This window comes from Daphnia carinata, chromosome 10, assembly GCF_022539665.2.
Source record: "Daphnia carinata strain CSIRO-1 chromosome 10, CSIRO_AGI_Dcar_HiC_V3, whole genome shotgun sequence".
In the NCBI taxonomy this organism is placed as follows: domain Eukaryota; kingdom Metazoa; phylum Arthropoda; class Branchiopoda; order Diplostraca; family Daphniidae; genus Daphnia; species Daphnia carinata.
This window is the reverse complement of record NC_081340.1, coordinates 687,609-710,880: the sequence shown is the minus strand read 5'-3', so window position 1 is coordinate 710,880 and position 23,272 is coordinate 687,609. Positions and strand designations below refer to the sequence as shown.

General features: G+C 42.1%; 3 protein-coding genes and 1 long non-coding RNA gene across 5 annotated transcripts; 2 read left to right on the top strand and 2 right to left on the bottom strand.

Annotated features, from left to right (window-relative positions):
• Positions 1-153: 153 nt before the first annotated feature.
• LOC130689304 (regulator of microtubule dynamics protein 2-like) lies at positions 154-22,340 on the bottom strand. Of its 2 annotated transcripts, XM_057512312.2 has the most exons (10): positions 22,327-22,340; positions 1,706-2,170; positions 1,538-1,649; positions 1,372-1,474; positions 1,233-1,293; positions 1,022-1,175; positions 906-935; positions 715-848; positions 350-419; positions 154-279 (listed from the first exon to the last, which is right to left on the bottom strand). In XM_057512312.2, exons 2-10 carry the CDS (start codon positions 2,128-2,130, stop codon positions 226-228), a joined length of 1,143 nt encoding a protein of 380 aa, XP_057368295.1. In that variant the 5' UTR covers positions 2,131-2,170; positions 22,327-22,340; the 3' UTR covers positions 154-225. The 2 variants fall into 2 exon arrangements, with proteins under 2 accessions (XP_057368295.1, XP_057368296.1); XM_057512313.1 differs by lacking the exons at positions 1,706-2,170; positions 22,327-22,340 and having other exon boundaries at positions 1,543-1,649.
• On the top strand, positions 2,263-3,050 carry LOC130689307 (uncharacterized). The gene is made up of 3 exons (XR_009000694.2): positions 2,263-2,568; positions 2,656-2,751; positions 2,814-3,050. It is a non-coding gene; the product is annotated as an uncharacterized LOC130689307 (long non-coding RNA).
• On the bottom strand, positions 7,813-8,310 carry LOC130689293 (uncharacterized). The gene has a single exon (XM_057512293.1). The coding sequence runs from the start codon at positions 8,308-8,310 to the stop codon at positions 7,813-7,815; it is 498 nt and encodes a 165-aa protein (XP_057368276.1).
• Positions 11,627-13,828, top strand: LOC130689291 (uncharacterized). Its single transcript, XM_057512292.1, has one exon. The coding sequence runs from the start codon at positions 11,627-11,629 to the stop codon at positions 13,826-13,828; it is 2,202 nt and encodes a 733-aa protein (XP_057368275.1).
• Positions 22,341-23,272: the final 932 nt, after the last annotated feature.

The window sequence follows — 23,272 nt, the reverse complement described above, 5'->3', positions numbered from 1 at the left end:
GTCATTTTTCTTTAACTAAACAACAAAATACGACTTGCTCTAAATTCTTAGGACTCGAACTACGATTATGCAATACGAAAAATAAATGTTAAACACGCCTGAGCCTTATGAAACGGTTTCTTCATTAAGAAATTAATAATCACTATATCTGTCTTCTTCATCCAGAAAATAATCCTTTTGTGTATGGCATGTGAAATGTATAAACAAATTGAGAAAAAAATATTATTAAGAGTTATACTTGGCACTTAAAACAACTAATTCGTCTTGTGACAACCGATCCTGTAGAAAAAAAAAATAGTTTACATGCTGTTATTTTGTATAAGGCATAAAATTAAAAAACGGAAAATACTTCTGGCGTTACAACCGGAATTGGTAATGCACGGTTTATCCAGTGCATTGCTTGGGCATATTCCCCTAAACTGAAAATTAAATAAAGAAAAAAAAAATTATAGACTTAACAAGTTAACAAACTTCTGTACTAAACGAAAAGTTTTGTAAGGCATAAAAATGTCCCACAAGCCGATGAAATATGACAGCACTAATTGTTTCCACTTTTCTAAAACAGCGAAATGCGAATAACTTCAAGATATTTTAATGTTATCACGTGATTTTCTAAAAACCTATACAGATGTTAGTAAATATCATCTGAAACTGATGTTAATTCACCTAAATGCAGAAAATAAAGGAATATGAGTTAATAGTATTATGTCTTACTGAATAAAGCATTTGGCAATGTAGAGGGAATTGGTTTTCCATGGCTCCGCTCGCAGTTTTTCTGAAAGCATGAACTTTGACAGAGCTTCTTGGACAGATCCACTTGGAATATCTCTGAAGAGCGCCGTGGCCACCTGAATTAAAAAACTGATGGTAATTTTATTCAAAATATTTTTCGAAGGTGTACTGACTTTTCGCTCGATCCAAGATAAAGACGATACCTGTGATGGTTTACGAGACAAAAAAAATTAATTTTTGTGTTTGTCTAAGTGCTAACTGAGTGTAGTAGTTTCTCGCAAAGATATACCTCAAAACTGAATCGACCGAGAAGATGGTGAAGAAGGTAGTCCGAAGGATTGATTTCAATTGCCTTATCAATATGTTGTTTAAAAAGAACACCATTTCGGATTTTTTCAGAAACGCTACAATAACAGCTCGTTGCACCCAATGATATAGCAAACCTAAGGGAAATAAATGCATTAAGAATGTAGAATAAAAATATCATCAATATTCGGTACCATTTGTTGGCTTCGGCGTTAGACTCATCTGCAGCCAAAGCTCTTCGTGCCCAATCAACGGCTGTTTACACAATTTGTTAAACTTGACATGAGAAAAGTGGAGGACTACAATAAGAACATTTACAATCAGAAAATTTACCTTTGAAACTTAATTCCTTTTGTTTTTCTATATCACATGATGCTTGAGCAGACATTCTGCAGGATTTGGCAACACGCCACAGATATTCCACATTGCAGCCAAACTATGGTACAATAAGCCTGACATTTATTGATCTTGTTTGATCTGAATTTAATAAGATGACAACCTCACTTTCATGATCTTTTAATAATCCAAATGCAATTTTATAATCATCTGAAGATCCTTCTAATAAACTGTCAACTTTATCGAACAAATCTATGGCTTCCTTGGTTGATGAACTAAGGAAACATTTATAAGGTTGGGAATTATTTTTTAAATAGAAAATGTTTTTTACTTGTTTTTTATTTGCTCAGCAAGGGCATCATTCTCTGGAAAATCAAAGAACTCTTCTGTTGGTCCTTCACAGTCTGACCATGCTGATTGGTAGTCAGCATCACTTGTGGATGACAAATATGATAAGCTTTTCTTGAAACGGACTACTTTGAATGACTTTTTTGACTTGGAATCTTCATCAATTTCACTACCAAGATCAGCTTTCAAAGATTTGGTTTCTTTTAGATCTTCTATTTCTTTTCTTAGACTATCTATTGCAGAATTGAGCTGCGCTATGTTATAATTAGTTTCCTTCAAACTATCCAATCTCGTTGCTCTACCAATTCTTTCATAGAACAGCCAAATAACTAACAAGGATGAACTTGATATTAATCCAGCAAGGATTCCAAAGACAGGTTTACTATCAACGGATATTTTGTTGCCCATTACGAATAGAAACAATATCCGTCAAAGATAAGCCTTTATCCTCTTCAAACTTTTATTTTTCTATTTGTTATTTTTTACTGTGCGCAATTTTCTGCAGACGATGTCAAGCGACGGTGCAAGGTGTTGCAGAAACTGGACAGGCAAACTGACGCCTATCGGATAAGTACGGCTCTGCCCCGCATTCAGTGGGTATGTATTTGGGCGAATGGATCAACTTAGAATCGTCCAACGCGTTGGACCGTTTCACAGACTTCGGCAAAACGCTTCGGTCAAACGGTCCAACGCCAACTAGAGATCCTGTCGGACAAAAGCGAAACTTAGCCTATATGTAAACACTGTCAAACGCGAAAACCGTCTGCTGAAAAATCGTTTATTGAATTTTAGAAAAAAAAACAAAGCAAACAGAACCTGGAATTGGAAAGAAATTTTTTAGATTTAGTAAGTAGTAAATTTCTGATTGCATGAACAATACGAAATCAATTTCCCTTATTCTCGTTTATTTCGAAACTAAAACTGATTTTATAGCTAAATTGAAGATTCTGGAAATTAACACTAAATTGTTGGAAAAGTCGGGCTTATTTTGCCGGGCTTATTTTCAAGCCCCACAATTTGACAAAAATGGTATACCACTTGAAATTCTATAAAAATTTAATCGTTTTACATAAAATTAAACATTGCTTTAGGAAAATTATTCGTTTTCTTGGCAAATCAGCTGTTTCTTACCTATATTGAATTTCCCGATGGGGATTCTGTCTAGATGAGATGATATAGTGGGAAAGCTATACCCTTCCCACTTTTCCATTTTAGGAAAAATTTCAGATTTTCCTAAAAATACATAATTGCGATTCAGAAAACATGGAAATCACTGCCATGCTAATCATATGTATTGTTGATCTGTTTGAATACAAGATGGAGAAGCAACGGACAAAATAATCTCCTTTTAAGTTTTAGTTTTTACCTTTAAAATACTTAGTGAATACTTACTTAATTCTTTACAAAAAATTGTGGAACAAGGAATTTTGGTTGGAATAGAATACCCTTTATCTCACTAACGAAGCAGTAAGTAGAGTCATATGGCAGCAGAAATTTCAACCTTGTGATGGGGTGCCTTCAAGTGCACTTGCTTCACATGCCAAATCTGGGTAAGTTGAACTTGGTTTGTAATTTCATTTTCAGTATTCAAATTGCAATACTTACAGAGTTACAGGGAAATAACCCACTTAACTCGATATCGGTTTAAAATTTGAACTTGGCGCGGTAAAAAAATGGCCGCCATAATGGTTTATCAGAAGCCACTTTTTCAAACGTAATTTTTGGGGTTAAATATAGCATATTAAAAGTAAACGTTTATAACAACTTGTTCCTGGAATCATCAGCAACAAAAATATTATAATGATTTCCTGTTTTGACGAATGTTGCAAACTAAACAAGTCTGCAGCGTATAACCGAATAACGAAAACGAAAAACGAATGGCGAACTAGTCACAAAAAAAGCTGTATTCAACTTAACAGAAAAACGAGACAACGCAAGCGAAAAATGGCGTCACGACACGGTCGAAAAGCGTCTGAGCCTCCTTACACGTCATTAATCATAGCATGTATAAAAAAAAAAAAATCACTTCAGAATTGCGACACAGTAGGCCGCTAATTAAACTAAGGGAAGGGTAAATGGTTGACGCGCGAAGCCCGATCCGGGTTGCCATGGCAACTCGGTAACAACGAAGATTAAGCATCAAACAATCAATGCAAAGTTTCGTCTTTTTCACACACCCCCTCCCCTTTCTAAAATCATGAAATCCTTTAATAATTATATATGAGGAAAATAAACAGTCAAAATTGTCAAATTTTGCATCAATCGATGCTCTTATCAAGAGCTATCTAATTCTATGAAATTTACAATAAATTTTCAGAAAAGGAAAAAGTTTAAGCGTAACATCTATTTTTTTGTTTTTATCGGTTGCGTCCTTAGAACCTTAGATCGAAAAAAAACAAAAACACATTTTGCCTTTACGATTTTTTCCCTTCGAAAATGTTGATAACAATTACACAAAAATAGATAGCTCTTTAAGAAAATCTGAAGGGCTATTTACTGTAATTAATCAACTAATTATTTTAATTTATTTAGCTGACAAATAATTAAAAAATTGTTTCTTTTATATTCTTTTATTTCAATTACCACACCTGTCACCTACGGTGCTGCCCTCGCGGGCAGTGCTGTAGGGGGCACGGGCCGCAAATGTAGTGACCCTTTGTTCGCCTTTTCTTTGGGCCCCTCTTTTTGGGAAAAGGGGAGTATGCGTAAAAGTTCCGTTCCAGACAGTCCTTTGTTCGTCTCGTTTTTTGCCTCCCAGTTTTTGCTCAAGTCTCATTACTTTAAGTTTAGACCCAGTTTGGTTTTTTTTCCCTCTTGTCGTTCAATCAAGCGTGTGGTCCTTTGTTCATTCTAAATCCAGCAATAAAGTCTGTTTTCCTTTCTCATCGTCATCTTTCATTCACCCTCATCCTTCATCCTCTCTCATTTCTCTTACTCTGTTACAACTCTCGCACGGAGTCAGTAACAACACCAATTGTGCATATTCATTATATAAGCAGAATATATATATAATATATATTATAGTATTGTATATATATAATAGTATCGTACATATATAATAGTATCGTACATATATAATAGTAATATATTGTAACGCGCGCTTGGACGCAAGCTCACAATACGCCCGGGATCTTTTTCTTTGTTTGTAACGGAAATGAAGCGTGTTTTAGGCCACCGGATAGACTCAATGTTTATTCTTCGGTCTGAAATTAATTTAATACAGATCCGAGGCCTAACACGTCAGGCCACCGGGCCTCTACACTATCGAAAACAAAAGAATCACTACCCACTAATACTCAAACTCACCAAAAAAACCAACACTGTCCAAACAAGCACAAATTGTCACTCCACGAAAAAATCTAAAAACTAAACTCGATTCCTACTCTCTCTGTATCTCTCTAACTTCTCTCTCTAAAACCAACACCGCCCGCACAAACACCGATCATCACCAAAACTAGCGTTGCACAGACAGACCAACTCACACCAGAATCCCCCTTTTAACTTCTCGTCCTACCATTTTATAAAGTCACTTCCATCAACGCGAAACCCATGATCCACTGATGCAAGATCGACGACAATCTTGCATCATTCCCGGGATCCATTTCCATTTCCGGATATTCTTCTATAACCCGACTAATCCCAAGGGCTTAGGGCAACCTTCAAATGACTTTTTATTTCTAGTTTTACTTTTTATTTCCTAGTTAACCAAACTAACACTTTTAATTTCTTTTAATATATAAATATCTATACATAATTGTAACATATATATTAGTATTTATATTGTACATATTACCTCATTGGAAAAATTTACATCAACCGAATTCATATTATTTTAATTAATTTCATTAATTTAAAAGACATGCGCTACACGCATTATTGTTTAACTGGTTTAACGTTAGTGCTTTAACCACTAAAGCAACCAAATCAATGCCCTAGTGGCGTCAACGCACACTTTCTCCATATAGAAAAATGTAGGCGCGATTATGTACTAAGTAGTACATATTGCCTCGCGACCAGCCTGTTTAAATCAACTTAGAATCGTCCAACGCGTTGAACCGTTTCACAGACTTCGGCACAACGTTTCTGTGAAATGGTTCAACGCGTTGGAACCAGAGATCCTGTTGGCCAAAAGTGCAAACGTAAATGTAAATACGGCCAAAAGTGCAAACGTAAATGTAAATACGGCCAAAAGTGCAAACGTAAATGTAAATACGGCCAAACGCGAAAACCGTCTGCTGAAAAGTCGTTTATTGAATTTTAGAAAAAAAACAAAGCAAACAGAACCTGTAGAATTGGAAGGAAATCTTTTAGATTTAGTAAGTAGTGCATGAATATGTCAAAAAGAGAGAGATACGCTCGAAAATCGCGACGCTGTCCAGGATAACAATGAAGAAATACAAGGTAACGTCGACACACAGAAAGCAGTTAGAAAATATGTGCTACCCAATTGGATGAAGATGGGATTCCGCAAGGTCTTCGCTAGCAGAGAAAGCCTCAACAACATGAAAGGGACATATTGGCTTTTAGCACATGCCAATATGCAGAAGATATTCAGCTTGTGTACGCTGCAAGTCTTGCAAAAAGAACTTGTGCGACTACATTATTCACTCTGACCAAGTGACATATCATCACATTTATTTCAATTGCGGTGCAATTATTATTCTTCTTCCAACACCGTTTCTGGATGTCAAGAAGGAATTGTGCTTAAAAGGTATTTATAAGGCACAAGTTAAAATAAATATTCATTATCAAACAACCCAATTTGAATTGAAAAAATTTCGATATATCCCAGCCGAATTGTCTGCGTTTTTTACTCAAATTATTTTAAATAACATACGAATCGATCGTGACCTTAATTACCACGAAATAATTTAAAGATTTCACGGGATAATACTGGCTACTTGCGGTACTTAACTTCTTACTTTCGTTAACTCTGCGGAGTGTTTTTCTACCTAACTGCCTCTTGCCCTCTGCAGAGAGATGGCCGATAGGTCTAGGGCGGGGCTTAATTTACAAAAGGTAATTTACGATGGAGGACTTCCAAGTAAAACATAGGAGGAGGGCTGAGCAGCCTTGTCCGACGCCCAGAAAATGTCATCGTTCGCATTTCGCGATGTATTTGTTAAAATGTTTGCGTTGTATTTGCCTGTTTCAATCTCATTCCTTTTCAGTGTGTGTTTATGGTTGGTCCCCTCCTGTTGGACCGGGGTGGTACCACTGATCAGACGTGCCGTCTACTCTACGTTTTTTTTGAAAAATAGTGTGCTTTGCTGCTCGATCTTCTGCTTTAGCTATTAGCCACGCTGTTGCGGAAAAGTCTTAAAAAATAAACGCAAAACAACGAACACGTTGAAATTTCTGTATCTAGGCCTTGCGTAACGACGTTCAACGTTCGTCTCTCAACGCGTCTCGTCACAATCACCTCGAACGCGTCATATTCATCTAAAAAACAGGGGGTTAAAACAGGTGGTTAGGAAAACAGGGATACAAACTAGCCCGCGGCTAACAAGAAGACAAAACGCTCAAGGGCAAAGCGTTATCATTTGGACATTTTGCAACAGTGCGGCTAATTCCGACCCAATAATTCCAATCTTGGTAAGGTGGTTTTTTTCTTTAGGAGAGGCAACTTTCGTCTTGCTAGCGAGAAAGTGGATACTGATTTCGTTGTTGTTTGCTTGTAGACTATCGTAAGCAACGGCTCCGTAAGCTGCCACAGACGCATCTCCGAAGATATGAATTTCCTCCGATTGTACGGCAGTTTTTGAGTAGCCTATTCAACGAGGGATTTTTAATTTGGTGAACTCGTTCAACCCAGTTAGATATCATGTTTGTCATATTTCAGGTTGCGCTTCGACATCCCAGTCAATTTCGGCTTCCCAAAGTTTTTGTGGATAATTTTTAGCAGGAGTGTAGTGGGTGCTAAGAACCCAATGAGATCGAACACTCTTGCTGATATCCTTAGGGTATTCTTTTGGTCACTAGGTCCCTCAATTCCATTGCGGCTTCAGTGATAGGTGTGGGTTCGAATTGGAAGGTGACTGATTCGGTATCCCATCGAATACCTAGGACGTTTTGTTGGCCTTCTTCCACCTACTGAGTGAAAATTTTTACAATGGGGTTAATGAGACTCTTCTCACTGAGAAATTTGCGAAGTGTTTCGTCGTTTGTCACCCAACTTCGCATGTTGAGTTTAGCCTTCTGGAAGGTGGAGTTGGTTTCCTGAATCCTAGTTTCTGCTGTGGAGATTTTGTTGGCGCCACCAAGGTAGTCGTCGACGTAAATTTGTTCCTTTAGCTGGTTCACTGTAGTGTACAGTATTGTAGAGTGCAGTGGCTCCATGCCATCCAAGTGCTTGTTGAGAGTAACTCGTAGCAAGAATGAACTAGAACTGAATCCAAATGGAACTCGTTTCCATTTGTACGCAACTAACTGCTCATATAAGCAGACATTTAAAAATTCGATTCGATTTAATCGGAATCGCATTAGAACGGCTAGCAGATCGGGATTCAGGTTTGGGCCGGTTTCCAGAACGTCTTTGAAACTTGGTCCAAATTTGGATTTAGCCGCTCCGTCAAAGACCGGTCGCATTTTTGTTGTTGTTTTATCCTGTTGGATGACAGGATAATGTAAGTATGAAGTCCCTTGTAGTCTAGGCAGGGCTGGAAGCGATACTTTGAAGAAGTATCGGTATCGCGGAACCAACACTTCAATTTTCCAAAAATCTATCGCGATACTACTTTCAAGTATCGCACGCGTTACCGATACGCGTTACTTTTACTTTCTAAACGCCATCTAGGAGTAAAATTTATTTCTAAGAAAATTTGTCGATAGATTGCGTCAATCAATATTTCAGCTATCGCAGTTTTATTGGGACTTACGCTTTGTGTTACGGCGCAAATGTAGCGCTGCAGCCTATAATATCTGGCAACGCGTGTTAATTAATCGTATAGTTTTGGCGCCTTTCTGTTTTCCTATATTTGCCTTCCTCTTGCAACTTTTCGTCTGCTGTACCATTTGTCATTGAAGTAATCACTGTGTTTATCGTTAGTGAATCTATTCCTTCAGGTAAATTCTATTTTCTGTCTCTTTTCTCCTTATCTAATTGTCCTATTTTACATGTGGGTCCATTCCAGACCGCCGTAAACTAAATTGCAGGTAACTTGTGTTGTGTGATCCCTTAGTTTGAGTGGCAAAACACTGTCTCTCGTGCCATCTCAGGTATTTTTTGTATATGTTGCATGCCTAGCTTTCCTTAACCTTAATTGTGATTACAGACACCACACGCTGATACACACTTGCAAAGACTGGTTACTAATAAAAGGCAATTCCAGTCGCTGCATACAACAGCGAAGTCGCAACTCTACAACTTCTGAGTTCCCTTATTTCGAGCTACGAAACATATTGGTCCTTCGAACCGGAGCTCATCAGCGGAAGTTCGTCGTATTCCTACCAGCAACCTAGAGCTGGTTGCCTTTCAGATTTCACAAACCGTGATTGTACTAAGAAGTATTGACTTCTTGCTGTTGCTACTTTGCAAGACGCAACCTTGAGCAAGATGGATGAATTGGGGCTCAATGATGGAGCCATTGGTGGAGACTCAGCCGTGAGAAGAGATGTGGAAGGGGATCCAGCTACCATCGATACCTGGAAAAGACAGCGGAAGGTGGTTCGACATCAACTTACGACTACTACGCGCCAAATTGACACCCTCATTTGCTCCCATGGATCGCGAGGTGCCATCTCAGCGCTGATGCGACATCTCGACAGTTTGCTGGCAAGAGCAAACCAGCTTCATTCTGATTTAATGACGGTTGAAGACCAGGCCGAAAACGACAGACAGGACAGCATGCATCTAAGATATATCCAGCTCGCTGGCGAAGTCGTTGAGACGGCCGAAGATCATCTAGCCTCAAGAGTAGGAGAGCCTCCTTCGGTAGTTATTGAGGCTTCATCTCGCCCAGCTCAGTCTGCCCCTGTATCAGACGCAGCCCGTCTGACCGAAAACCTCAGAGCCGCCAGGCAGAGAGCAGATGTCGCGCATCGTCAAGGAGAAGAAGCTCGTCAGCAAGCCGAAGAAGCTTCCAGCCAAGCTGATGTCGCCCGCATTGCAGCAGAAGAGGCTCAACAAGCTCTGCGACAATTGAGTCTGGAAGAAGATCGCTGCACCTCGGTTAGCCAAGCCGGTGTTCCATTCACCTCCCTCGCGTCCAACTGGGTGCAGCAACAACGTCACCTGAGTTCATTGGATTCTCAAGCAGCACCAGACAATTGGATTGACCATTATGCCGCCGGGCGTCTGAAGCCGAACAGTGGACCTCCTTGCAGTTCGTCGGTGAGAACAGAGCTTGAAAACTGCACCGGCAGAGCTCTCGATTGGTTCGAGTGGATAGATTTGTTTCGCGCCCTCGTCCACGATACCAGGAAAACCGCCGGAGAAAAGCTTGCCTTGCTCAAACGCTATCTGAAAGGCGATTTTTCTGACCTAGTTCACGGACTAGGAGGCGGTGAAGCCGCCTATATGGAAGCACTGCGTCGCCTAAAGCAATCTTGCGGTCGTCGAGATGTGATGAGAGCCGCACACCTCCAGGCGATTGACAGGTTGGAATTGAAGAACGACACAATCGGATTCAAACGTTTCGCTGAGAAGATGAGGTCGCATTTGTTTGAGCTCAGCAGGATTGGAGAGACCTATGCACCGGACCTGATTGAGAAAGTTTGTCTGCGTCTCCAACTTCCAGATAGATTAGCATGGAACGACGGACGGCTGGGAGGATTGGAAACAAGGAATCTGGACATCTTCGGCACCTGGTTGAGTCAAAGAGCAGCGGCTTATCAGAATGCCTACAGCATCGCAGCAGAGCAGCTTCATAGCTCTGTACCCATGTCCGGTAGTCGTCATCAAGCCCGCAGTCATCAAACCTCCTCCAACCGGAAACCGGATTACCCTTCTTCTCCCTTTAAAGGCGCTTCCAGTCTTTTCTGCTTTAAATGTGAAAGCGACCACAAGCTGGAAAACTATGGAGACTTCAAATCGTTGGCAGTGGGAGAAAGAGTGGCTTTTTGTGCCAAACACGGGCTCCTCCACGACTCCTCCAGAGGATCTAGTAACCCGCAAGCAGAGTCATCCAGAACGACCATGGTGCAAACAGGAAGGCAAAGACCTTGCAGAGTAGCCATGGGTATGATGTGGCTCAAGATCTTGGACCGCGACGGAAACGCAGTGATGGCCAATGTGTTCATCGATGAAGGCAGTGACTCTACATTGATGCGACAGGGATTCGCGAAGATTCTCAAGATCGTTGGGGTCCGTCAAATCCTAACCGTGGACGGCGCCGGAAGTGTAGTGAATCGCTATGCATCTAACCGCTTGAATTTCCAGATCAGCACCGATTCCGGCGAGATACTGAATCTCTCTTGCTCCACTCTTCCCAACGTCGCCAGCGCTACCCCTGTAACAGATTGGGCGACTCTTAAGTTGCGCTGGGCGCATCTTGCAGATCTTCCAGTCACGAAGTCTGGCGGGAGAGTAGACATTCTAATTGGCACCGATTACTCTCATCTTTTGGTTCCTCTCGAATCTAGGGTCGGCCAAGATTATGAGCCTACCGCCACCAGGAGTCGTCTGGGTTGGCTTATTCGAGGCGTCGTTCAAAATGACGCCATCATTGCTGCTGTGCGCACGCACAAGATCACTAGCTCTACATACCTTGAAGAGTTAACAGTGGCATTTCGCCAGTTTTGTGATACCGAAAACTTCGGGACGGAATGCAAGTTGGTAGGCGTGTCCGCAGACGAACGACAAGCCATTGCCATTTTGGAAGCTGGGACCTGAAAATTGGAGCTAGGATATGAGGTTCCTATCACTTGGCGGACAGGGGAACCAAACCTCGTCTGCAATCGTTTGATGGCCCAACAGCGTCTTCGGGGTCTTCTAAAGCGGTTCGACAGAGATCCAGCATTCGAAACCGACTATCGAGTTGCTATGAAGAAGACGATCGACAAGGGCTATGCCTCCATACATTCCGAAGAGGAAGCAGCTTGCTTTCTGTGGCAGGATCCTGCGGCTTCCAAAACTCTAGTATGCCGGATGAATCGCTTACCCTTCGGTGCGACCTGTTCTCCATTTATCGCCATCCACACCACTCGATGGGCCGCTATGGATGCAGAGGTGGGAGAAGAAATCGCCAACGCTGTCAAGACGAAGATGTACGTCGACGATTATTTGGGATCAGCCACAACGGTCGACGAAGCGGTAAAGGAGGCCGCAACCGTAAGAAAAGCATTGGCTGCAGCTGATTTACATTTTCAGAAGTGGATCTCCAACTCTGTCGATTTCGTTCGGGAGATGCACGGAAGAGATGGGCCATCAGTATGTCCGCCGTCAGATTTACAGCTGGCGGATAGTGGGAGTGAGAAAGTGCTGGGAGTGGTTTGGAACTTTCGGGACGATACGCTGGGTTTTCGAGTCAACTGCCCGCAAGACGAGGAATATACTAGGATCAGCCTCACTAGTAAAGTTGCTTCCGTGTTCGATCCGCTAGGAATAGCTGCACCATTTGTCGTAAAGGCCAAGATTCGGTTGCAAGAACTCGGAATTAAAGGATTGAATTGGTCTGATCCCGTGGATGAAAATGATCGAGCTTGGTGGGATTCCTGGTTTACCAGCCTTCGAGAGCTCGTTCGGGTCTCCATTCCCCGTTGTTTATTTTCTGAACAATCTGAAATCGGAAATTCCCAGCTGCACGTTTTCGGAGACGCTCCCGAAGAAGCGTACGCGGCGGTGGTGTATCTCCGCAACGCTTATCGTTCTGGAAGTGTCCAAGTACGGATGGTAAAAGCCAGCAGTAAACTCGCGCCTAAAAAGACGCTGTCGGTACCAATGCTGGAATTGAACGTTGCCCTGCTTAGCTCCCGGATCGCCGCAGCCATTCACAGCTCCCTAACACATCCGATCCAGCGACGATTCTTCTGGACAGACAGCAGCACCGTGCGTAACTGGATTAGAGCCACTGCATCTTTTTACCAGGTTTTCGTTTCTAATCGGATCGGCGAAATTCAAACTCTAACCGAGACAGAAGAATGGCGCTTCGTCCCCGGACGCCAGAATCCAGCGGACGCCACCCCACGCTGTTCCATAGGTGACAGAGTGTTTCCCAAAAGCTGGCAAGACGGCCCAGAAGTCCTCTTTAAAGCTGAGTCGGAGTGGCCTCAAGATCTGCCATGGATGGCCGCAACGCTGGAACTGAAGCACATCAAGCAGTACCATGTTCGAGCAGCTTCGGATCCATTTGACTGGTCGGAATTCCAACTAGATAAGACTAACCTCTCTTCCTTTTTAAAGTTAGAAGGTGACGCATTAGAGCTGGTCAAGAGATGTCAGATGGAAGCTTTCTTCGACGAGATCCAGTCGCTTCAACGAGGAAAACCTCTGCCATCCGCTTCACATCTTCTATCTCTCAGTCCAACCATTGGAGAAGACGGTTTACTGCGTTTAGGAGGACGAATCGAACGATCCAAATTGCCGTACGATAATCGACATCCTCCTTTGCTGCCGAACAAACATCCATTAACCGAGAAGATAGTCAAAATTGTACATGAAGAAATGCATCATGCCGGCACAGATTATTTGTTTGCCAAGCTTTGCCAACATTTTTGGATCATCCGGGGGAGGGAAGTGGCCAAGAAGATCCGTAGGCTTTGTCCGTCTTGCATCAGGGAGAGAGCGGTACCCGCGGCCCAAATGATGGGTGACTTACCGGCATTTCGACTTAATTCTTTTTCGCCACCTTTCACTCATACAGCCGTGGACTATTTCGGCCCTCTGAAAACAAGTCCGGGTCGAAATAGAGTCCTCAAAAGATACGGTGCGCTTTTTACGTGCTTGGTGACCCGTGCTGTGCATTTGGAGTTGGCGGAGTCACTTTCGTCAGAGGATTTTTTGCTCGTTTTCAGGCGTTTCATCGGCTTGTTTGGTAAGCCAGCGTCCGTACACTCCGACAATGGAACGAACTTTGTCGGGGCAGAAAGAGAATTAAACGACCTTGTTCAGAATCGACGAAATTTTTCCCGTGCTGTAAAGTCGCCGTTGAACAAAGTGGGTGACTGAGGATAATATTTTTTTCATTAGATATTTGTCATCTTAGCCTGGGGCATGGGGGTTGGGGTCTAACAAAAAAAGACTAGACTACTTTTTCCAGACATTTTTCGTAACACCTGAGGCATTAGCAAAAGGTGTCTGGACTTAAAACTACCCTTCCCAACTTATAGCGTTTTTGCGCCAAACCCGCCCTAACCCTATTTAAAAGAGGTCAATAATTAATATATTTTGCCCATAGATGGCTTTTAAAAATAAAATCGGGTGTTCTTCTTTTTGTGCAGAATACTGTACCTGTGACCGCTTGTTCCCGAAGCTAATTCTTGAACGAAACCTTGATAGTTCTCCTCAAGTTTTTTTTATAGCAGATGATTTTTCCGAATCATCTAACCAATCCAATTTGAATTTTGGATGCAATAGTACAGGGGAAAACTCGGGATACTCCTCTTCCTCAGAAATTTAAAGTGCGCATGATGTTGGATCAATGCTCTTTTCGGCGTCGCTCTCTGCAAAATCTGATTCGATCTCATCCAGGTAGCTTAACATGGAAGTATCATTTTCTCCTAGGTATATCTCTTATCGACGTTCATGAAGTAACGGAAACTGGCTAACCGAAGTAGTAGAAAAATTCAGTTGTTCTGCATTGGTCACACTCGGAGCGAGCTGTTTATCTTCCATTGACTTCAGCGGGGAAGAGAAAAGACGAAAGGCTTTAACAAAGTTACTTCCACTATCGGTGTTCGTGGCCACGACTTTCGAAATTACATCGAACTCTTCGTGAATTGACTATACGTTTTGCAAGAACTTCACAGTCACACTTTCCGTTAACACGGCGAATGGTGAGGCAATACGACGCTCGTTTACGATCTGCAGTTATCCAGTGTACAGTCATTCCATGAGAATTCTTCCGCCTTGTAGAAAAACAGTCAGAAATTGTGCAAACCCATTTTGCTCACGCTAGCTTTTCTTTTAACACGACTTTTTCTTTTCAAAAGATGTTGATATTATTTTCCAGTAGTATCCTCGAGACTTAATCTTCAATCGAGGACAAAGTCTACAGACGAATTTTTGGAATTCTGGTCACTCTGTGTGATAGACAGGCAAGACTGCTTCAGCAAGGTATTCCTCATGAGAAAATGTTATATTTAGATCGAACATTTGTCGCTCTAAAATAGCTAAACTTACCACGATATAACCGTCCAACGTTCTTTGTGTGAGGACTTTTTGATGGCCAAAAAATAAATATATCTGCGCTGACTCGATGGGTTGTTCTGCTGTTCGGGGATTTCTGGCTTTTTTCGTAAATTTCCTTGAAGGGCCTGATCTATTGCAACATAGTTGGCTGAAGTTTTCAAGGTCTGCCTTCTTATGAATTTTCTAAAAACGAAAGCCCAATGTTAATTAAACCCATAGTCACTGTAATACTTATTGTAGTAAAAGAATGAGTGAAACCAGAAGTATTACCGATATGTGTTTCCGGATATTTCCTCTGGGATTGTTGGCGGCAGAGGGGTACCGGGCCTTTATTTTACAATCACCAATAAGGCATAAATAGCGGGAGTTTCCGTCGGTTTTGCCAGGTCGAACATATATCATTAAGGATTCTGGATATAGCAGGACATCTTTCTTGCCATCTGAAACGAAATGTTGCGTTACGTAATGAAATTTAATATAACTTATTTAACATTTTTGAAATATAATAGGATAACTTAATGTAATTTGTCCTGACCGGCACACTGATGATGGCAACGATGACTTTGGAGAACCAAGGACACTATAGTTGCTTACAACTGCCACCTATTCACAACTGGAAAGATTAGAAACATCTCCATCTGCAACATACTCTGTAGCCTCTAAAAGAAGAACAACGTACATTAATTTCATGGTCCACCAATTTATTAATATAAAATTTAAAATATCCTACGAACAGGCTTGGCAAAACTTTAAGTTAATAATTTTATGAAAGTTTACATAACTTAAGAAGAGAAATTTACTTTCTTACCTGGTAGGTCATCAGACACATTTAACTGGGCAGCTGATTCTGGTTCCAATTCCAAGTTTTCTTAACAGAAGAATCGCTCGTTAGCAACTTCCGTTTCACGTTCCTGAAAACACGAAATGAAAACATATATATCCTGTAAAATAATATCTGTAAAAACTTACTAATTTTTTTGGAGGCATGCCAAATGTAGGAAATTTCTAATTGATACTGTTATAATGTAGTGCAGAAAGTGGCCGCTAGGCCTAGAGCTAATACACAGTCTCAACCAAGCACTCCAGCGTGTCGGACCAGTACTACATGGTGTCACAAGTAAATCTCAATATATCTTAGCAGTCATGGTAGATTTCAGCCTACGACCACCGGGAGTGTTTAACTTTGAAGGTAAGCAAGCGACTCAATGGTTTTCCTGGAGAAAACAATTTGAATGATACTTGAAGGCGACCAAGAAAGAGAAGGAGGAAGAGATAGTGCAAGTGGGAGTGCTTATCACGTGTCTTGGAGCTAAAGGTGCTAGGGTATATGAGTCGTTTGTGTTCGAGGAGCCAGGAGACAAGGAAACAATTAAGCCAGCATTGCAGCAGTTTGACAGTCATTTCCAACCTAAAGCCAACGAAATTTACGAAAGATTTCGGTTCTTGTCGGGGAAACAGGAAGAGTGTGAAACATTCGTTTCGTTTCTTCTAGACTTGAAAATATTGATAACGGCGTATAATTATGACACACAAAGAGATTGTATGGTCAGAGACCTGATAGTTATGGGAATTTTGGATCAGGAGGTACGTGAACAGTTGTTGTGTGAACCGAATTTGGATTTGGCGAAAGCAGTTGAAATTTGTCGAACTCGGGAGTCATCTAGGAGTCTAGCCCAGCAGATGCAGTTTGCTTCAGGGGGTAATTTAGAGGTCAATGCAGTAAACAAAAAAAGGAGAACCAACCAAGAAGGACGGTACGACACTAAAGATAAGCAAGACAAAGAGTTTCAGCACCCGAGCTCGTGTCGTTACTGTGGCAATAAGCATGCCAAAGAAAAGTGTCCGGCGTATAGAAAAAAAGGCGCCAAGTGGGGAAAAGTAAATCATTTCGCTAAAGTGTGTGAAAAAAAGCCAACAGTGGGGAGAAAACAGTCGGTCCAGTTCGCCTTGGGAAAATTCGGCCAACGCAAGTCACAATAGCATCTCTGTGTTAAACGCTTAGCAAGAACTAAAAAACTTTAGTGTGTCATCTGTGGCTCAGCCTGATATGGCAGACACCTGGCACGTGTCACATCACTGAAGATTGAAGAACAAGTTGTCTCGTTTAAAGTGGACACTAGAGCTCAGTGCAATGTTTTGCCTAAAGCAGTATATGATAAAGTGCTGAATCGCCAGCTAAAGCCGGGACCACGGGTAACGGCCTATAATGGACAACCTGTGAACGTCGTGGGCAGTCAAGTGCTCAAAGTTGATTACAAAGGTGTGCAGCATAGTATTTCGTTTGTAGTGGTTGATGGGGTTGAACCGCCTATCCTGGGGTTACCGTCGTGCAAAGCCCTCAACATTGTGCAGAGAGTAGATCTCTTGGAGCCAGTGGATGCTATGGGGCAACTTTACCTAAAGGAAATGTTAAAAAAATATGACGGTCTGTTCAAGGGCATTGGCAAACTGCTGTGTGAGCATGACAACCAAGTCAAAGAGGGCGCGGTCCCAGTCGTTCGCCCAGTAAGGTGACTTCTCTTTAACATTCGAGATGTAGTCCAACAAAAATTAGAAGAGATGGAAAAACTTGGCTTGGTAGCAAAGGTTGTGGGTCCAACTGAGTGGGTTGTTCCCATATTCGTAGTTCGGAAACCGAATGGAGATGTAAGGTTGTGTTTAGATCCACCAGACCTGAACAAAGCAATAAAGAGGCAGCACTTCCAAGTTCCGTGAGCATAAGAAATATTTGCTAGAATTGGACAGGCCAATTTTTTTTCAACCCTTAATGCTACGTCCGGGTTTCTTCAAGTGCCGCTAACTAAAAAATCAACATTCTTGAGGACTATGGCCACGCCGTTTGAACGTTATCAGTTCTTGCGCCTACCGTTTGGGTTGCCCTCAAGTCCAGAAGCGTATTAAAAACTGATGGTTAGCCTATTCGGTGACCTAGAGGGAGTAGAAGTGTACTTCGACGATTTTTTGTGTGGAGTGCAACGCTGCAAGAACACAACACTAGACTGGTCACGTTATTTGAACGTTGCCTATCAGTGAACTTAAAGCTGAAAAGAGAAAAGTGCACGTTCTTGAAGTCGGAAATTAAGTATATTGGACATATTATTGGAAATCAGTACTTAAAGCCCGATCCTGACAAGATAGAAGCAATTGTGCCGTTTCGTCAACATGAAAATCGGCAGGGGGTACAACGCTTCTTGGGTATGATTAACTATTTGGCCAAGTTCTGTTCAAAATTCTCTGAACTGACTTTTCCCCTGCGGGTTTTACTTAAAAGTGACACAGAGTGGGTGTGGGACAATAACAGTAAAATGGACTTTGAAGTCATAAAAGAAGCAGTGTCAAACCTTCCAAGTCTGGGCTTGTTCAATCCTCAAATCCCAGTTACAATATCGGTCGACGCATCTCCTGTGGGAGTAGGGGCAGTCTTGTTGAAGAATGGACAACCATTTGAATTCGCCTCTTGCACCTTGACGAGCACGCAGTAGTAGTATGCACGAATTGAAAAGGAACTACTAGCAATTCAATTTGGATTGCAAAGATTTCACCAATATGTGAATGACCAAAAAGTGACAGTTGTAAATGATCATAAACCCCTGGTGGTCATCCTCAACAAGTCCATCACATAGTGCAGCCCAAGGTTGCAGATCATGAGGTTGACGCTCAAGACGTATAAGTTTAACCTGGTGTACGAACCCGGAAAAGAGCTGCACATAGCAGATGCCCCCAGCAGAGCACCCGAACAAAGATAATAAATGTTGAAGACTTAGCGCAAGTCAGTGAAGAAGCAGTGAACTGCGTACTTTGTTCAATAGTGCCTTTCTTTTTTAATTTTGGAGATTTCTATTGAAATATCTTCCGTAGACGTCGGGTGGGGAGACGAAGATTCTTTGGTCTCCTTTCCATCCGCCTTTGCCTCCTGTGTTTCGGGAAGGTTTGTAAAAGTATTGTCTGAATCAAGGCAGCCGGTGGCAAATGAAGCTACTGTTTGGGTTGTTGAAAAGCTACCACATTGCAGCATTTGATGGATTATCCCTTTTCCTTTTTTCGAGTTATTTTCATTTGAAGGTCCCACTAACATCCACCCTAGCTTTGGGGTGTAGGCCGTCAGGCCACACGGGCTTTGGATAGGTGCTTCATTCGGAATGACTTCGAACATCTGGTCGACTCCGATTAGAATTACGACTTTTTTTTCTTGGTTGTTGGTTTCAATCCTGTCGTCAGCAATTTTTTGTTGTCCAGCCACAATTTTCTTGCAAATGTTGTGTGAGAATATGCTCCAGTGTCTTCAATGTAGTCCAGCCGATGAATAAAATGGCTCTGGTTTCCTTTCCATTTGGGCCTAGTAACATTACCATTGCTGTTTTTACCCCGAGATCGCCGGGGGCGTTTGCACTAGCAGCGGACACCGTACCGTTTGTAATGGCACTGTTGCCATTAACTGTTTGGTGGGCGAAGCGTGTCTTTTTTTCGCAGAGAGCTGTGTGGTGTGTAGCTTGGCAATGTTTGCGTGCGTAGTTTGTTGGGAGTTCATAGTTTCGTGGTTTGCACTGAAACATCTGACAAAAACACCGTTTCTGCTTTGCAATGATGGCCTTTTTTTCTTTTAGGTTTACTGAACAACCCGTGGAGTAGTGAATTTCCCCGCAAAAATTGTATGGTCTTGTGCATTATCACATGATAAAGTTGTCCTGTCGCCTAGTAGATGTGTTTGACGATGGCTTTTATTGTTTGGGAATTTTGCTAGTGTGTGGAGCTGGTTGAGATGTGGTTCCAATTGCCAGCTGTGATGCTGTGGCAGCTGGTATTTGTTTTGCTGGACTTGGTGGTGTTGACTGCTGTGGCGTTTTTGTGTTTCCGATTTCCATCGGCTGTACCTTTCCACAGCGTCAACTTGATCCCTAATGAAATTCTGTAAGGCTGTGATATCTGTTTCGTTCTCTTCTGAGCTTGGCCATTCTTTCTGCATTCTGCAGGAGGTAGCTTCATTAATTTTATGCCGAGGAGTCCTTCAAGCTAATCTTTTTGAACCAAAACCGACATGAAAATTTTATTTGTTTGAACCGAAAAAAGGCATTGATATGAGACTGGACGGTGATTTGCAGTTTTCTCAGTGCCGATACGTCCGCCCTGGTTTTAACAGGAGCTAGGTTGTCAAACTTACATAAATGTGTTTGAATGAGAGAACCTTTGAAATGTTTTATTTGTCTTTGGGGAAGAGGTATCGGTTGTTGTACGGGAGCTGCTGCTGCTGCTACTTGCACTGGAGCCTGGTTTTGCGCCATAATTTGATGAATCTGTAAGGCGTAGGCTTGTTGTTGTTGGAGAATTTGGTTTGTGAACAGTTGCTGCTGTTGAGTGATCAGGTCTTGAAGCAACTTGTTCTATCCGCGTCTATCTAGCGCTGTTCTTTTCGCTGCAACTCTTGAAATTCCAATTCTTGTTGTCTTTTATAACCGTCTCGTTTGTTTTTAACGGAGGCGAGCATGCTGCTCATTTCTTCTTCAATTTCTGCTACTGTGGAGTAATCTTGTTCAATTTGCTCCTCGGTAGCGTTTGTAGTTTGCAAGGCCCATCGTACTTGGTCGCTTGCTTTGATAAATTTTTGATAACGTTGCTTTAGAAGTTCCGTCTCCGTTGCAATATCGTAATCAGTTCTGCAGTCATCGTAAGGTACTTGTATCCCTTTATTTTTTCCATTGTCCTCTTAAGGTGGCCTTTTAGGCTAACTCGTTTTGCGGCAGCCAATCGTGACATTTTTTTTGGTTCAGATGGAATTTTAAAGTTAAAGTTTTACCGTTGCTGCTTCCACTAAATTGTCGCTGAATGGAAAGGAAGCATCACTGACGCCGTGCTCCAATCAGTAGGCGTATTTTTTTAAACTCCACTGACTGAGGTTTTTCCTCCTTCCTATGACATTTTTTGAAGTGAGAGCTTTAATTTTAGCTGTTATTTAGCTTTCGATGACGTTTGAGCAAATAAACCGACCTTGTTTTCAGTAATAATAATGTAACGATTTAATTCTTTGTCGGCACGATGCGAACTGGATGAGTGTGAGACATGACTATTTTCTAGTCACTCAGAACATAAGGTTGCTTATTTGGCCGCTAGAGCGCCATGAATTCAGTTTTAAGAAGGAAATGAGACAAAAAGAAATTTTTACCATCGTTTGGTTTTTACCGCTAGATGGCGTATATGTTCAGTTTTGACAAAAAAAAAAGAAAGATAAAAATACTGAATAAGTTTCTTTTTGTACCGCTAGATTGGGCGGGTATTCAGTTTCTGAGAATTTTTTTTTTAAATTTATATTTTCTAGTTTGCTTATCACCACTAGGTGGCGTAGGCTTGAAGTTCTGGAAAGAAAATAGTTTTTTTGAAAAAGAAAATATTAAAGTTTGAACATTTGAGCGCTATATGGCGCTAATTTTCTAAAAGAGGAAAGGAAAATAATTAGTGGGAGTTAGGCATACAACCCAACTCCAAAATAATGTAAGAAGGTTTTCTCTTTTTGGTGGAGTACGATCAACTCGTTTCTTCAGCTTAAAGTAAATAACAAAGCTATTCATCAATTATTTTATTGTAACATTAGTAAGATTACAGTTTTGTATAAAAATCAATAAGATCCTTTGGATCCGCGTCGATCCAAAGAATGTGTTCGTCTTCTTCCTCCTTTTCCCCCTTTTCTTCGGCTCGGCTGCCCACTGCTTTGGCTGGTGCTAACACTGGGTTACATGGATGATTTAGAGCATCCAATGGATTTTCCTTGTGGGGAATATTGGCCGACCACGTCCATGTGAATTTTCTTGCCCTGACTTAAAGGGTGCGTATTTCGTGTTGAGCAAGTTGTTACGCCCTACGCCTGGGGTAGGCAACAGCTGTTCAAATGGCTCAAGATGGCCGACGACTGAGAGCTTGGTCGACCACGTCCACGTGATCTACCTACTTCGACTTGGGACTGTTCATGATGGCCGACAACTGGAGAGATTGGCCGACCATGTCCGCGGGAAAATCCCTTGTTTGCTGCAGCTGCTGGGGTGTTGGTCAACCCATTTGGAGCCGGTGTAGCTATAGCTCCCTCCTCCTTCTTCTGCGCGACCTGGGTGTCCGGACGATACCTTATGTCACCGTGGTATTTTGGTGCAACGGCGTCTTTTATAGCTGCCAAGGGCATATGCTGGACTGCGATTGGGAGCAGTGAGTTGAGTGATGAAGCAAGTTATTTGGTATCAGCTGTGGCTGTTACAAGGCGGTTGAAAAAATTAATTTGCCGCCTTCCTTCCGGGGTGTTTCGGAATTGCCTCAGCTGGTGTGGACAAGTCCACGGCTTCTTCAAGCCCTCAGCCTTCCTCTTAGCCCTCTTAATTTTTTCAACGTCACGAATTTTGAAGCTTGTTGTGGAGACCTTGATGAAGAATGGAGGGTTAAAGGGAGGATATGAATATCCTCCAATAAGGGAAGAGTTGAAAAAAGTAAAAAAAAAGAAAAAAGGCCCACAAGATATGTGGCAACAATCTTGTGGAATCAAGCAACAAAGATGAATTTAACACAAATTTAACACGCTAGCGTAGAGGGGTGAGCAAAAAACTCCCCCACGGTTACACAACAAGCAATGATTGCTTAAATTAAGAAACTGACTTCAATTAAGAAATAGTTAAAGGTTCGAAGGACCATTTAGGGAACAGTCAGCCCGTGTACTGACTTTACCTTTTGAATAATTGAAGAATGAAACACGGGAAGCACTGGTAGTACTTGTTGTTCATTGCAGGAGGTGTATTTGTCGACTAACTGCCCCTTGCCATCTCTTGCGAAACGGCCGATAGGCCTAGGGGGGCTAAGTTACAAAAAGGGGGGAAAATTTACAGTGGTGGCCCTCTGTCGAGTACCACCCAATTCAAATAGATTAAAACGGCTGGGCAGCCTCGTGCGGCGTCCAGACCACGTCGCCTGCTGTTGGGAATGCGTTACTCCCACCATGATCACTTTCACTCAGCTTGGCATGATGTTCCTGTAGCGGAGAAGACTCTGGCCTTAGTTACGAGTTGTTTGATTCGGGAAGAGACGCTCAAAAAAGGCCGTGGAATCTGTGTCGATGCAAACAATTCGGCCTTCCTAGCACGAAACTCACATCAGTGTGGCGGAACAAACGCGTCAACGACGACCAGTCAAAAGGGGAAATGGGTCAATCACGTTTGTGAACAGTGTAAGAACAAAGACCAATCAGTAGCCGTTTGGAGAACAAAGAAAATGGACGACGCCATCACGACTGGC

What these genes read in the sequence shown, in the direction of transcription:
- LOC130689304 (XM_057512312.2), bottom strand. Translation starts at nt 2,130, where the DNA reads ATGGGCAACAAAATATCCGTTGATAGTAAACCTGTCTTTGGAATCCTT. An exon ending in GCTGAGCAAATAAAAAACAA is followed by an intron (nt 1,650 to 1,705) that starts GTAAAAAACATT and finishes ATGTTTCCTTAG; the next exon opens with TTCATCAACCAAGGAAGCCA. An exon ending in TTCCGGTTGTAACGCCAGAA is followed by an intron (nt 280 to 349) that starts GTATTTTCCGTT and finishes TTTTTTCTACAG; the next exon opens with GATCGGTTGTCACAAGACGA.
- LOC130689293 (XM_057512293.1), bottom strand. Translation starts at nt 8,310, where the DNA reads ATGCGACCGGTCTTTGACGGAGCGGCTAAATCCAAATTTGGACCAAGT.
- LOC130689291 (XM_057512292.1), top strand. Translation starts at nt 11,627, where the DNA reads ATGGCCCAACAGCGTCTTCGGGGTCTTCTAAAGCGGTTCGACAGAGAT.